We start from the raw sequence: 17143 nt of genomic DNA, 5'->3' as shown, positions 1-17143 counted from the left end.
CATTGTATGTCTGGCCATTTGCATCCTTTGTTCTCCCATTGGTATGTGAGTGTGTGTACTGCTTTGTGTGGCTGCAATTTTGTGTGTGTGATACTTTATCATAGGTTTGTGTGTTTCTTACATTTTGCTTCGCTTATTCATAGCTGTTACCGTAAAACTACTCTCCTGGGGCAAAAACACAGCAACACAATGCAAGCACAGTAAAAAGTTAGTCAGCTGTATGTGTGTTGTGTATGCATCAGTACTCTCCATCTTTCATTATTTATTTATACTGCACCACCACAGGACACTGTGTGTGTGTGTGTGTGTGTGTGTGTGTGTGTGTGTGTGTGTGTGTGTACTAATACCGGGTACTGTACCGGGTCATCAGTGATTTTAAAGCAGATTTTTACATACATCATAGCTATAATATAGAGCTGGGCGTCCGGGACCCCTAGGGGCTCTTCAACAGGGGGTCCTCAGAGTTTCTACAGGGGGTCCGCCAAATCTTTGTGTGATGGGGGACATTAGCCGAAAAATAGCAGATCTACAATCTCACAAGGCGTTGTGAGCTTGTAGCTTCTGCTATTTTTGGAGAGTTGGTGTAGAGTGAAAAAGAGCAGACCAAGTACAGAGCCAACAGTCAAGTTGACTAAATATTGATTGTTTAAAAGGTAACATTTCTGTAAATACACATTAACATGAATCCAACATATTAATAGAAAAGATAATGTGTAAACAAACAAACAAAACATGAATTCACACAACACTAATGATAGTGCTGTCAAACAAGTCTATGAAGCCATCTATGAAAACGTTTAATCTGCAACACAATGTTATACAATATGTAGTGAGGGTCAGAGCATGTGAGCGGAGCGGGGGGAAATGGCGCTCCGCGCTCCAGGGGGCTGTTGTCACGCTCGCTATTCGCTCATGATTGATTCCCCCCGCTCCGATCCCCGTCGCTCACCTTGATTTGCGCACCGGTCGCCCCGCACTCCGCTCAGGCCTGTCCACTCAGCAGCCCCCCCAAAAAAAGTATTTTGCTGCGTGTCCGAAACACTTTCTCTTTTCGCACAAATGCATCCCCATCAGTGTAAAGAGCCTCAAATCCATCTAACTCTTTCTCTCCTCTATTCCAGGCAACCAGACAAGCTAGTGGTGGTTTGGACTCGCAGGAGTCGGCGGAAATCCTCTAAGGTTTGTGGTTTCACTTACCTTCATGGGAAAAAAAATCTGAATGTTTGAAAATACTGTTAACATCACTTCTACTGTTACTATTCTAACTTCTACTATTTTCTGTACTACTGCAGTCTGACTGTGACCATGTTGTTGTGTCCTCCAGGCTCACAGCTGGCAGCCAGGCATTAAGAACCCGTACAGAGGCGTGGTGGTGTGGCCTGTACCAGAGAACATAGAGATCACCGTTACGCTCTTCAAGGTATGTCATGCTGGGTTTCACCACAGAAATTATGCCCTATGTTCGCGGGGAAGGCCTTGTGTGCTATATGCAACAGGGTGGGTATAGCAGTGCGCTATGGAGGTCATGGTTTCAAGTCCCGTATCTGCCCTGCTGAAACCCAAGCTCCAACGGGTCACTGTTCTGTGGCTGACCTAGTGAAAATGTGTTTACAAACGAAGGTGCTCACAATTACATTAAGCTAAATTGACGGAATATGTGAGAGAAATATAAAACAGTCACTAGAAGGTCCTCACAAGTTCAGTAACACAAATGTGTGCATGAATGAAAGACCAAGGTAATTAGCTCCTCACAAGTTGTAACACAGTTTGCGATCGTCATCGAAAGAGTAAATGTACTGTAGTCAATGGAAGGTCCTTACGAGTCATGTTTGCATGCCAGTGAGATTACACATGCAGAGTGTCTGCTGACAGACGGGCCAGGGTGTCCAGTGTCTTCACTGTCTCAGACCCACACCATGCCTTAAATACACAGCTAGCCTGTCATTCATACTTATGTTGTTGTTGCTGTTAGGTGGTATTCTGCTCTTAACCTGTAACATGCTGGTGTAGATCAGAGATTTGTCCAGGGTTTTTCAACCTATAGACATTTATATTGTGCTCATACTGTCCTATAATTATGTTTCATGTCATGCAATAATTATAATATTAATAATATTTAATTTCATATATTTTGTCATGTAAATGTGTATAAAGTCAAAAATATTTGTTTACAGCCTTTCATACATTTACATACACTGCAATGTGCTTCACACAACAAAAAACTGCAAAGACAAAAGTTACAAATTAAGAGAAACGAGTTACACAAAAAAAGTCCCTGGTTCACAACTCCAAAGCCTTGTACTGCTTATTCATTCAACTCTGTCCCTCATTCTGAGAACACCCCTGCTTCCTGTTCCAAGGGAACTTATAAAGTCTGTGGTGGTGTGACAAGGCGTAACTTGGAGCCACTCTGGGCAGCGCACAGCCACACAGCAGAGGACCACCTCTGGTCCCTGAAACCACAATGACTCTGCAAACCAGAGGGCCTGTTGTCTCCGTTAGAAAAGCCCTCCTCCACTTTGAATGAGCGAACGCTCCACTTAAAGCCTAGTCTGTAACTCTTGTAAATGGAGCATGGGCGGTTCTCTGTCCGCCCTAATCTCGGGGATGATGGTTTGTAAAGGAGGGAAAGGGTGGTTCTGGAAGTCAGCATCTTAACCACAACACCATGAACAAGCATGCTCTTGTTCATTTCTGAAGATGATGCAAATTGGATGTAGCAGGTCAAATTATGCTGCACATGGCTTGATGACATATCACACTGGACCTTCCAATAGTATTATGAATTATGAATAATAATAATTATAATAATAAATATATATACAAATAATAATAATAAATATAAAAAAAATACAAACCCAGGACCTCTTTGAGAGCACCTGTCAGCCCAGGGCCCTTAGAATATAACAAACAATTCTCCCCTGTTCAGAGCCGGTTCCACAGTAACAGTCACAACAAAGCATGAGAGAGCCTATTTTTATACACGTTACTTTGACTTACATCATACCTGACACTGTCTGTATTGGGCACACGCTCCCTCAACCACCCCCACACCCTTTCCGCTGCCCTATGCAGCCACGAGGCCCATTAAAATTATATGCCACTACAGAATTGTTATTTCTATCTCGACTTAGATGGGCCCACCGGCCCAGGTCCTCTGTTTTGGAAGCAGCTGAGCTCAGCAGAGTGGAGGATATACAGTACAGGCCTTCACTTTATGGATGCTACTAAAACACTGAAGACAACAACTCTATGAACTGAGACAGGGTTTGAGGTGATAGCGCTACAGTGTTAGGGTCTAGTGTGCATGTGCGTGTGGTGTTATGAAATTGTGTCATTCTCCAGAGCTATTGATTTTTCAAGGTGTGTCTCTGGAGTATCAAATAGCACATTTTGCTCATTCATGGTTGTGTGTGTCACCATGTGTTCAAGTGTGCATATGATGTTCAAGTGTGCATCTTTATGTAGCCTGGAATCCAGACTGATTTGCTCAGTTCGGCAGATAATTTTTTTCTCACTTCGCTTCTCAGTCAGCGCCGCGGCTTCTGATTGGTCTGTGGGCGTGACGGACAGTGGCTTCCAATGAAAAAAATCCAGTCACTTCCTACGCAATCTGGGAACCCATCGCCAACTGAAAATGAAAAACAGCGCCCTCTGCTGTTTGTTCTATGTCTGTTGGCTCTGGGGGGAAGAAAACGTAGAGCCAGAGCACAAGGAGACCGGTGTTTGTGTATGCCTATGCCGCGTCACTTCCGGTTGGTGCGACTATGTTTTCATTCCCACTAACAATATTTCTACACGGAACACTAACACCACTTCTCCCAGAGAACATGGATCGTTTTGGTTATAAGCCCACTTGTTTCTATGATGAAAGAGTAAGTTAAAATGTGAATATATTTCCGTGGTTTTGTCTGCTCCGCGGACGCTATTGTTAAATTAGTTTCGGTTTGTTTCGAGGGGGAAAGATCGACGGACATGTGAATCCCGCCCACTACATTTGATTGGGTAAAGCGCGGCCTGCTTCCTGATCTGAAGGCACGCCCACTTGTAGCCCAGTGTGTACATGTTACGACGAGCCTTCACGACAGATTCTCACGCAGTGCAGAATCTGTTCTTGAGAGATTACTTCCTACGTAATTGGTGACGTTTGGAAATCCGGCCCAAACAGGGTGATGGCCAGATGGAGAAGCGAAGTGAAAAAAACAACAACCACTGAACGAGCGCCTCCGGCTAATCTTTGTGTATGTGATTTAGCCCCCCCCCGGTAAATTAAAAGACAGAGAAGCGCCAGACATGACTATCACACCACATGTGCACACTGACATCCCTGTCTGTAAAACTGTCTGTAGCTGAATTCAGGTTTAGCACTAACCCGTTTCTCATTAATAAGTGCCCACAAAAATACACAATACATAATATTTTCCTAAAATACCTTTCAGTCTGTGTCATCTTTTTTGCACACTGTCTTCAAATGTATTCTTAATGTAAAGCTAAACTGGTTTAGCTACTGTTGCAATGCATTAACTCATTCATTGCCACAAGTATTGCTGGCCGCGTTTGCCCACTGCCAGAGATTTTTCATTGAAAAAAAAAAGTACTCAGGAGACGAGATACAGAATTTTCAGTTTTAGTTTTAGTTAACAAGGAAGTGGATGGGAGTGTAGATCTTTAAACAATCATATCTCCTTGGTCTTTGGGTCAAATTTGAAAAAAAAAAACAAAAAAAATATATATATATATATTTTTTTTGAAAAAAATTAAAATTACGTTTTTTACGTCAGTGGCAGGATTGGTAAACGGGACAAATTACGTTTTTTACGTCAGTGGCAGTGAATGAGTTAAGGGAGATAAAAACACACTCGATTACTGTGTGTCCCCTCATAGACCGTAAAGCAGAGTGCTTTACAATGCTGTCTGACTACCTCCATTACGGTCTGACTGTTTTCAAGTCACAGACAGACAGACATACAGACAAATTGTAAGAAAGACAGTGCTGTGTACGGCTTGCTCATTGCCCCTATTACCACAGACAGACAAGACAGACAGACAGGGCAAGCAAAGAGGCAGACAGGCTTTCAGATAGAGACAGATTGATAGGCAGGTTTTCAGAGACACTTTTACATGGATTGAGAGGCAGACAGAAAGGCAAGGAGAGCCGGCTAGCAAAAATGCAGGGTTTCAGACAGACGGATGGACATCTACATTCATATTTTAGTGGCTTGTCTTTGCAGTGCACATACTGTACCGCACATACTGTACTGCACATACTGTACTGCAAACTGTACTATTATGCTGTTATTCGTTAACATGGTGGTGTTGTCTTCTGCAGGATCCCCATGCAGAAGAGTTTGAAGACAAAGAGTGGACATTTGTTATTGAAAATGTGAGTACCAAGTTACCCATTATGTATGCCTTTATTTTATGTCTGACTGACTTTTGTCTATCTCTTTTCTTTTCTTTCATTCTCTCTGTCACCTGTCTGCTCACTATTCCTGTCGTTTCTAGTGAAGGCCCTATTTCATTACACATTCAAGTGCTGCCTCCAAGTGGTCATGTAATGCTATTACACATGTGCCGTCATGCTGGATGCCAGCCCTCATGTTAAAACCATGTACTGGAATGCAATGTTTGTTATATTACCCTCACCACAGCAGTTGATTGGCACATAACATAGTGGGTGTGTGTTTGTGCTTGATTGTTTGAGCAGTCTGTGTTTCAACAAGTATGTTGCAGCATGCAGGCTGAGGGCAAATCTTTTCAGCTTACTTGTAACAAAAATGCACATTTATTCACCATGCAGTACATACTAAGATCCCGACTTGGTGTTTGATTTAAATGATAGGCACGACTAGGCCGACGTAAAATACATGTAGCAATGGTTTTATTCATAGCTATATTCATAATGGGAAATTGTTGTTCTGAGCCTGTTTTAAGACTTATATTTTAGATAAAACTGGAAAAGATTTCATACTGTCTTTTAGGTTTGCGTGTGTGTGTGTGCGTGCGTGCGTGCATGCACGTTAGGGAGAATGTCTAACTGGTGCTCCTCAGCTCCAGTCTACTGGTCTCTAGTATACTGGGCTCCAGTCTAGACTGTGCTGGACTGATCCTGTTTGAATGGCACAAAACACTGCCATTCATTGTAACATTTGCAACACTGCTTATTGGCTTTCGAGAAAGTGTGTGTGTGTGTGTGTGTGTGTGTGTGTGTGTGCCATGCCATGCCATGCCACCTTAATTAGGCTTGCTTGCAGACATACAAGTACACTTACACATGTGCACACGCATGCACACCTTAGACCTGGTGATGCAGAGGGATGGAGTAATGTTGAAGAGGAGTGGAGGGATAGATAGATATGTGTAGGGGGGGGGGGTAGGGAAGGGATGGCATGGTTGGGAGAAGGTGTAGTAGAGTAGATGGGTTCATACTGTAGGTCAGAGGAGAGAGGAGAGGGAAAGGTGGGATAGGGAGAGGTAGACTGAGGGGAGGCGTGCTGACAGCATGGGATGGATGGAGGGATGACGGGTGGGAGAGAAGAGAGATGGACCAGTACCAGCAGCCTGGCCAACCAGCCTGGCCAACCAGAAGTGTTCAGCCCATCTGTTCCCTCTGTAGTAGAGCGCGCACGCACACACACACACACACACACACACACACACACACACACACACACACACACACACACACACACACACACACACACACACACACACACACACACACCTCTGCCAGGAAAGTGGAAACTCTGTTCACAAGCTCTTTCCTCTGCTCCCGGCAGCCAAGTCCACAGCAGGACAGGTCAAATGAATATGAGCATGTTGGACAAATGAATTCTTTGTACACAAACACAAGTTTTCATCCCTGCCTTCGGAAAGTTGCACATCCTGTATGGCGCCAAATCGTTCAGAATCTTAGGATTTCTGAGGTGGCTGTGTTGTTGGGTAATATTCCCTGCATTTAATCCAGCTGCATGGAAATAACTCTTTCATAGCGTGTGTGTATGCTTGCTGTGTCTAAAGTAGAGGGGGAAGGGCTGTTGGATAAAATTGTACTGGTTCTGAAACTGACATTCTGGAAACACTTGGTCCGTGCTCCTAAATTATATATACTATTGTGTGTGTGTGTGTGTGTGTGTGTGTGTGTGTGTGTGTGTGTGTGTGTGTGTGTGTGTGTGTGTGTGTGTGTGTGTGTGTGTGTGTGTGTGTGTGTGTGTGTGTGTGTGTGTGTGTGTGTGTGTGTGTGTGTGTAGTAAAAGGCATGGAAATCATATTAAATCGTCCTGTGATTTTCTGTGGTGAATGAAGTTCTCTGCCTCACATGTCCAGGACAACAGATTTATCTGTGGCACGTCTGAGAAAATGTTTCTTTTTTGGTCATGGACATGAAGTTAACCAATTAAACTCTATATACATATGTATATAGAGCTTAAAGTGATCTACAAGCTCACAACATGTTGCATTGCGACGTGTTGTGTCATGGAAAATCATTGAAAACCGTTGATTTAAATGTTGTACAATAAACAATAAGCCCTTCGTCAGGGGACCTGCGATGCTGTCACTTCATGTACCAGTCAGCCATAATGAAAGACAGAAAGTACTGGACCAGTATACTGACCAAAGGAGACAGGCAGGTCAGACACTCGGCACATACAGTACAGGAGAAAGAGAAAGATGAAGGAAAAAGAGAGAGGGAGGGGGGGGGGGGGAGGGGGCAGAGCGAAGGGGAGAAAGGAAGAAAATGGAGTGAGAAAGAATGCCAGAGGGATAGAAAGAGAAGAGGGGGAAAGGTCTGGTAAATATGAGAGTGTGGAAAGACTCGAGAGAAACAGAGAGAGGAAAAGAGTGCACAAAAACAGAGGAAGAGTTTAGAAGAGGGAAGAATGATAGAAAGAGGGTGGGTGGGTGGGTGGGGGGGGCAGAGAGAGGGGAGAGAAAGAGTGTGAGAGAGGAAAAGTAGTTCTTAGGTTCTGCATACCTGACTAATAACAGAGTGATCAAAGCCTTGCCAGGCCTCTGACAGCAGGAATGGAGAGGAGGAGAGAGCAGGTCACCCTACACCTTCACACACTCAGCTGAGAGGAGGAGGAGGGACGGCAGAGAAAGCAGGGATGTTATGGGTTATTTCCCCCGTCAGGATTCCAGGTTGTTCATCTGCTGTGTGTTTGTTTTTCATCTGTTCCTGGTCCCAGAGAACAGGAACTCACAGTCACACATTTAACTATAAAAAGTGCTCCTCGGAGCACAGGTCTCCGCCAGGTCAGGTAGGTTATTGTGGGCCAGCAATGTTTGGAATTCACCAATCAGGATGGAATATGAAAAATCAGATGGATCCGTGACTATAGAGATAATGTGTACCGATTTGCGTGATGTTTGGACAAAATCTTTAGCAGTAATTATAAATTCTTTTTGGCAAAAATCGGCCTCCTAGTAGCGCTATAATAGGGCAATGTTGTTCCGCATCGTAGTGCGAATGTGCGTGCAAAGTTTCACCGCAATTGGACACTGCGTTCATGATTTGTGGCATTTTGTTAAAAACGGGTTACTTCTGCAAACAAGATGTCAATCTTAGCCAATCGGGATGGAATATGAAAAGTCAAACGGATCCTCTTGATCACATGACTACATGTGTACTGATTTGCGTGAAATTTGGATAAAATCTGAAGGAATAATATTTAAAAAAAAGTTTTACATAAGGAGATTAGCTGGTCACAGACGGAACCACGGACGGACAGATGGACGGACAGGGTGCAAAACATAGACTATGCCTTTTGGCCTGGCGGAGACTAACTGGGAAAACGTTAAATGGACTACATTCATATAATGCCTTTTCTGGTCTTTCTGAGAACTCAAGAATGCACTTCACATTCTTGCACATTTTGCGGTATACATTCACACACAACATGCTCATCTGGAGCAGTTTCAGTGTCTTGCTTAACCCATTCAATCTGGGAACGATTCGTTTCGTTATGTATTCAAACACTAAACTACAGTATGACATTCTTTTTAGGGGTTCAGATTATTAGAGACACATGTACCACTGGGTGTTGCTTTTTAAGACATGCACATCCCCATAATGTTTGATTGGATGATGCTGTTAAAGACATGCACATTCCCAGATCCCCTTTATCGGTTAAGTGTTTGCCCAGAAACAAAAATCCATAAATCTCTTTTTACAGCATCTGATCTGTCTGTCTTCCTTTTTTTCCCATGTATAGAGATCCGTGATGTCATCAATATGACATCATAGTACTGGGCTCCAACTACTAAGATAATGGGTACTGTAGAACTGAGGGGCATGCGTTCCCAACGGCATCACCCTACTTACTTATGCCCCGACGTTACTGTCTTAATGTTTCTGATTACAACCAAGAGAAACTGGTAGATGGGATGGGCCTCTCTAGATGGTAAAAGCAGAGGGATGATGGATGATGGAGGTTGAAGGATGCAAGTGGCGAGGATGGGGAGATTGGAGCGAGGGACAGCAATCAGGAGAAATGTAGAATGAAAGCAGTAATGAGAAACAGAGAGAGATGGAGACGCAAACACGGAGAGACAGAGAGAGTCTAAAAGAGAGACAGTTGGAGCTGGAAAGAATGAGGTGAAAGTGAAGGAGTTGAGTGTGTTCCAAGTGAGACTCGCATCAAAGCACTCCTGACCACATTACACAGTAAAATCCTGTTCATTTAACTCAGAGAGTGTATACATTTAACCAAATGGAACCATAAGGATTTTACTGTGCTCTTGGCTCCAGATTATTCTGTGTGCCTGCATGTGTTTCCACATGTTTGTACGTACTCATGTTACCCTCCTTTGGCTGCATATTATGAATGCAAATTCCTACAATAGTGTGTGACATCGCAGTTGTAATGAATTTAATTGCTCCTAATACTTTTTTTCAGATAAAGTTGCGAGAACCTCATATACTGTATATATTTATGTTAGTAATGTGTGTGTTGCTATTATTGACCGTGAACTACACCACCAGACCACCAGAGGGCAGTCTACCCTAGGTGCTGTGGAAAGCAGCTTACTGTCTCACTTGTTTTGTCAATTATTTTGATCCTTGCTCCCAGTATGCCCTGTTATGAACTACCGCACGTGCACAATGTTTATTTGTACATTCAAGGCTATGGTGCATGTGTGTTGCTTGTATGGGCAAACGTGTGTGTGTGTGTGTGTGTGCGTGTGTGTGTGTGTACATTGTGCATATTTGTGAGTGTGTCAATGTCCGTAAACATACTGCTTATGTGCAGAGAGAGAGTGAGAGACACCAGTCATCTAGCTCAGGTCATACTGGTATCTAAGCTAATATGACAGGCAACGGAACGCGGGAACGCCTCAGCATACGGAGGACAAGGATACAGGAGGGAGGAGGAGGTGAAGAGAGAGGAGAGGTGAGTTGCCCTGACCTCCTCATCATCAGGAGCTGGCAGAGAATAGAAGGGAGGAGGGGAGGGGGAGAGAGAGAATACGCCATTGTGCAGCAGCGCCAAAGATGATGAAATTCAAGATCCCCAGCGCGCCGTGGCTTCGCCTTAATCTGGGGGCCCCAACCTCGCGCTGGAGGCTAATCCTTCCCCGACGAATTATTGGCCCCGGCTAGATTGTATTTTTCCCCCCTCTCTCTTTTCGTCATTGAAAAACGACAGTGTCAAACGCTACCTCTTCTCTCCTATTTGTTCCTCTGTCAAGGCCAATCGCATAATCAAAAGAGAACGACAGCGAGAGAGAGGAAAAAGAAATAAAGGAGGCGATAGAGAGGAGGAGGGAGAGGGATGGCGGGCGGCAAAAAATGACTACACAGTAGTATCTCTAAATTGCATGCTAGCCTTGCCTTTCACCCTTCCTTCAAATAGGCGTACTATCAAAAAGGTGAGTAAATTGAGGGGTCAAAAGATTGGACAGCTATATTTGGCGGCATTGTGCTGACAGGCTCCTTTGTGTGTGTGTGTGTGTGCGTGCGTGCGCGCCTGTACAAGTGTGTCCATATCTGTGTGTGTGTGAAGAGGGGTTAATATGTGTATGTATTAGTGTGTGTATTCTCTGAGCGTTTGCATATCAATCAAAGGCCAAGTTCACACATCTATGAAGCTTTGTTATGGGATTTATACACACACACACACACACACACACACACACACACACTCACACTCTCTCTCAGGTCTATGACTGTTTTATTCAAAGTAAGTATGCGGCTATCGTTTCTGACTATATTGAACACACAGTGATATACACTCTGGCCTTTCCTCTCTCTAGTCTCTACCCCTCTCCACTCTCTTTTCACGCTTTTCTCTTGTTTTCTCCTTTTCTCTCACTTTCCCTCCATCTCTGTTTTTTTCTCTCTCTCTTTGTCCTCCCCCATTCTATCCATCACCCCCTCTCTTGCTCTCTCTCTCCCCGTTTGACTTTCTCCTCTCCACTCTCATGACATAAGTGTCGATTCGAGAAGCCATTTCAGCGCTTTACAAGGTGTTTAAAACAAAACAAAAAAAAACACCTCCCTGTGTTAATGTCACCTGACTGCATGTTTTTAAAGCCCCATTATGCGATACACTGCCTCTCTCCCTCTGCCTCTCCTGTCTATGGTGGATCTTTTCCAACTCCATTAAGGTCATTTCCACTCCATATACCGCCAGACCACTCACACCATACCTTAATAGTTGCGACACAAGCACATATAAAATACACCACATGCATCGACACGAAGCACATGCATACAGTACATAAATAAGACACACACACACTGCAAGGCGGCATCACGCACAGTCACACCTTACATAGTGCGACAGAGACGGAGTACTAAGACACACATTTTGCTCTAACTCTCAGACTCTCACACACATAATCACACCACCCCCCCCACCTCCACCTCCCCTCACTGCCTGGAACACATTACGTAGGCCAGTGGTTTGTGAGCTATGAGTGGGCCTCTGGGACGGAAAACACAATTATTTCAGCCCCCGGCTATTCACGCCAAGGTGACAAAAGCTGGTATGAAGTATGAAATCCCCACAAAGTTCCTCCTCCCCATCGCCGATGTCGACAAATTGGGATTAATTTGAGCCGGGCCGTGTGCATGCGTGTGTCTCCAAAAGTTAGACAAACCTCCCACTCATTTCCTCTTCTTAAGTAGTTTTGGGGGGAAAGTTGGAGCTGAGGAGGACAGTACGTTATTGTCCATCTTGGTTATAATTGTAGAATATTCGTTCGTTATTTAACTCCATGAACCCTAGCATCCCTATTCTCATAACAGGCAAACATTCGGCAAAAATAGCAGATCTGCAAACTCACACGCAACACATTGCAAGCATGTAGATCGGGTATTTTATATAAGAGATTCGGTGGGGGGAGGGACATTTTTTGTGGACCAAGTACAGACCTCTGGGGGACCGTGGTAAACTAAGTATATAGGGGTTGAGTGGCTAATTGTTTGACAGCTGTGTGTCATGTCTTAATTTATATGATTGAAATAATAATCAGTTTTGTTGTATTGTGGTTTGTGAGTGTTTTGCATAGGTCATTATTGTGTTAAATTGTTGGAGAGAATTAATGTCTTGGTCTGGTTTGTGGTTAGATAACCTTCCTTATAGTTGAAAACTTGAAGGACATAATTCATTGTGTGTGTGTGTGTGTGTGTGTCTGTGTGTGTGGGCTAGAGGGCTGTTTCTTCGTGAGGGATCAAACCCACGCCTCATGCATGTTTTCCCAAATTAATTTAATCTAATTAATCGCCCTGTGGCCAGGCAACAGATGCTGCTGATTACGCACGCGCGCACTTATACCTCCCCCAACACGCACGCACGCACGCACGCACGCACGCACGCACGCACACACACACACACACACACACACACACACACACACACACACACACACACACACACACACTCAAACTCAAATGGTCATGATCATTAAAGCACCCTGCTTTGGTTCTAATATTATCAAGGTGTGTGTGTCCAGTCCATCTCCTTTGGACTGCTATGTTTTTGAGGGCCTGTAGTAATGGTTTGTGTTTTTTATGCATGTGTCTGTGTGTTAATTTTTAGCACATGAATCCTAGTGTCCCTATTCTGGGCATGTCCTAATAGGCCAAACAAGACAAACATTCAGCTAAAAATACATAATCATTAGTCGAAAATAGGCATAACATTCCGCCTAAATAGCCCGATCTACAAGCTCACAACGTGGCGCAAAGTTGTGGAATCGGCAATATTCGGTGCAACAAAGTATATAAGAGCTTAAGTGGTTAACTCTGAGAGTTAAAGTAACACTGAAGATTTGACTATGTAGTGGTGGTCTTCTGGGGATGCCGGGTGGTCCCTCCTGTTCTGTATCCATAATAGGCTTACTGGTCCCATAATCCACCCACACCACTGACACCAGTCTGTCACATGGCCAGTCTGCTGACTGGGTGTTGTACCACCAGCACCATCACCACCGTGCGAGAGCCTGGCATGCATGTGGTGTTTATAACACCCTCTCTTCAATACCATCATTATTATAATACGTCTTTTGTGTAAAAGCTGTGATCTGCCAGAACAGCCTCCAACTATTAGCTTACCGTGTCAGGTTGGCTACATTCTGGTGATCACCAGAGCCAGTATCAGCTTGTGTGTGTGTGTGTGTGTATAATAGATGCTGGTGCTGATAATGTTTCTTTTGTTACATCATCAATACTGTAAAATCCTGAGTGTTATGCTAGCTAATTCTCAGAGTTATAAATGTATAAACTCTATCAGTGCCAAGCCCCGAGTTATCCCGAGTTTTCTGAATACCCTCAGTGCCAGAACGAGAAATCCCGATTTTTATTTTTTATTTTTAATTTATTTTTATATTTTTGGAAAAAAATGTTCAGAACCCAAGATATCATTATCTGAAGATTTGCAGCTCCATCTCTTTGTTTAACTTATAACTGAAAAGGGCTGTATCTCGCTTCCTAAGCACTTTTTTTTACTTTGAAAAAAATACAAATAATGCTGGCACTGAGAGAGTTAACACTTAAGGATTTTACTGTGCACTGCATCTTCCACACTTCTCTCCAGTCATCTCTCTCTCTTTCTCGCTCTCTCCTTTGTCCCCCCCTTTCCTATTCTCATCATTATTTTGTCTGTTCTTGTGTTTTGTCTTCACTGTGTATTTGTTGTGTGTCTCTGTCCTGAATGTCCTTGTCCCACTTGTTTGTAAGTTTGTCCGTCAAGCTCCCTGCTTGTTGTGTGTGTATCTCTATGTATGTCTCTGTTTGTGTCTGTGTGTGTGTGTGTGTGTGTGTGTGTGTGTGTGTGCGTGTGTGTGTGCGTGTGCATCCGCGTGCATGAACTCCTCGTGGTGTGTCTTGTGACATCTGTGGTGGTGCCAGCCATGACCAGGGCTCAGCGGGCTCACGGTCCCGTACCGTGCACATGAAAGACAGGGTCAGAAACCAGGTCTCACACACACACACACACACACACACCCCAGACAAAACAGACACACACACACACACCCCAGACAAAACAGACACATAACAGACACATAACCCAGACATGGCATGCGCCCACACACATTCAGACAAACAATCATCCATACAGATACATACTACAAATATAGTCATGCATGAGTGTGTGTGTGCGCGCACACACACACACACACACACACACACACACACACACACACACACACACACAAAACACAAATGTTTCTTATAAGTATCTGTACAGGGTAGGTCCATTTTTACACTTTTGTGTAACATTTGTCAAAAGCTACCATGTCACAAGTCCTGACCTGTAACTGGTACATTTATCAGCTGATGCCTATATATTTCCTATTTGTGTGTGTGTGTCTGTCTGTCTGTGTGTGCCTGTGTGTGCCTGTGCACCTCCAGATCATCAGTGTGTGCTTCCTCTCTACAGACGGCTAATTACTATGACAATATGGAGCCTTGTGTTGTTGTCTGTGGCCAGTGCCATCTGGGGGAACCAACTGTAGTGAGCCTGTTGTGTGTGTGTGTGTGTGTGTATGTGCGTGTGCATGCGCGCCAGGCAGTCAGTCAGTCTGTACTCTATACAGCAGCCTGTTCCTACTACGACTCCCCTTACTACCGTCTCCTCCTCCTCCTCAAACCACTGCTCCTCCTGTTACCCCCTATTGGCCTGATGTTGCCCTAGAAAACACTCACGCACAGGGTTGTCACCATAGGCTAGCACAATAAACTTTGAAACAATACTAGTATAAAAAAAGATAACACTTGATACCTCAAAAAGTCCTTGGCACACAAAATAGGTTATGTTTATAGGTTTCTGTTTACATGAGACTGTCCGTAATTAGATTTGATTGTATAATATTTTATACAATAAGAATGCCTAATAGTTACGTTGACAATAAATACACTTTTTGTTACCGCCGCGCTCTGACTCCTCTGGTTGCTCTTAGATCAGCAACATTTATAAAAGTAATGGGTCGCACTCAGAGTGGCCGGATTGACCCTAACCCTAACCCTTTTTTATTATTTTATTTATATTTATTATTCCCTAAAATGAACAAACGTTTTGGCTATATAAAAATGTCGAGCGCTATTGTTATTTATGTAATACTTTTCTAATTCTTACAATGTAGGGGTGTGCCGATATATCGCGATACGTTTTCGTGACGATATGTATCGTTTTGGAAGATATGTATCGTTTTACAATAATAATAATCAGGCATGCAAAACAGCCCCGAGGTGAAAAGGGTGACACCATGTTGTTTTTTTTCGGGTCAGGTGTCACAATATTGCCCTATTTGGATTCAAAACGGCTATTGTAGCTGAAAAGCTACAAGTTTGCATGTCTGAATAATGCAAAAACAGAATTTTTTGTTTGCATTTGCTTTTTTTCTCCCCCATATATTTTCATAATTAAAAAAAAGTGCGTATCGTATCGAAATCGTGAGCCCAATATCGTATCGTATCGTTTCGTGAAATTAGTCTATCGGCACACCCCTAATACAATGGAATGGATGGACACGCCCATTCCATTGGCAGTGGCCAGACTGTATACTGTATAGTAACAGCCACAGGTTGGGGGTCCAGTTGATTTTATTCCCCGTTGTTTCATCTGTGCAGCCTTGGGTTGAAAATCTCTTTTCTTTTACCCATTAAGACCTGAGGCAGATTATAAAAATGTCTTCTAAATCCTAACCGTTATCTGAAAAACGTATATTGCTATATTAGTGGTGCTCAAACTTTTTCATGTCAAGGACCCCCAAAATGTACTTGGCTGCGGACCCCCCCATATCAAAATATTTTGTCCCAGAGGCAAAGATTTGAGTAAAAAATGTTCGCTTTAAATACATACTGTATATATATATTCAAAGATTTGCACAAATGTTTTAAAATAGCCAAAGTATAAAATAATACTTGGGGCGTGGTCGAATATTCGAATAATCGTTATTAATTGAATTATAGTATTTCGAATTTCATTTTGGGCACTTTTACACATCCCTAATGTACCATAGATATACATGCACATTTTTGCACATACAGTATACAGACACACACACACGGGCCTATTAATGACACACTATGTCAGTACACAAACGGCATGCTTGTGCATGCACATACAGGTAGACATTTGTGTGTTGACTTAAACAGTCACTCAAACACCATATGCTTAAACACACACACACACACACACACACACGTACACGTACACGTACACGTACACACACACACACACACACACACACACACACACACACACACACACACACACACACACACACACACACACACACACACACACACACAGAGTTCAGTAGAGGTGTTAGTTGTATCAGGTTTTTGGGCTGGTGTAAAATGAGACTTGGAACTGGTAACCGAAAAATGAGAGAGACAGACAGAGACAGAGACCGAGAGACAGACAGAGATGCCAGTTCCTTGGCGGATCCTCTGAGCTACCGTCTGTCTGTGGTGCCAGTCTGACTAGACTTGTGCCATTTGGCGTTCGGATCATATATCACCGATTGAAGCGATGATCACTGAATGGTGATGCTGAGGAAGTCTTAACTAATTTACTATAGAATCTGCACCCTGCTGCGCATTTATGGGCCTAAAAAGGCATCCCATTGTTGCTGCATTTATGGGCCCGAGACAGTTTTAAAACCGAAACCGACCGGCGGAATGGAGCTC

At 43.5% G+C, this 17143-nt stretch overlaps 1 protein-coding gene across 2 annotated transcripts in view; it reads left to right on the top strand.

The window, feature by feature from the left end:
- ehbp1 (EH domain binding protein 1) overlaps positions 1–17143 on the top strand; it is a 211459-nt gene that overhangs the window by 31080 nt on the left and 163236 nt on the right. For both annotated transcript variants that reach the window (XM_080448704.1, XM_080448703.1), the window contains exons 3-5: positions 1122–1179; positions 1325–1420; positions 5330–5383. In XM_080448704.1, coding sequence (XP_080304830.1) covers positions 1122–1179; positions 1325–1420; positions 5330–5383 — 208 coding nt within the window. The remainder of the gene's footprint in view (positions 1–1121; positions 1180–1324; positions 1421–5329; positions 5384–17143) is intronic.

Source organism: Gymnoscopelus braueri (genome assembly GCF_963280865.1).
Source record: "Gymnoscopelus braueri genome assembly, chromosome: 14".
Classification (NCBI taxonomy): Eukaryota; Metazoa; Chordata; class Actinopteri; order Myctophiformes; family Myctophidae; genus Gymnoscopelus; species Gymnoscopelus braueri.
This window is presented reverse-complemented; position numbering and strand designations above follow the sequence as displayed.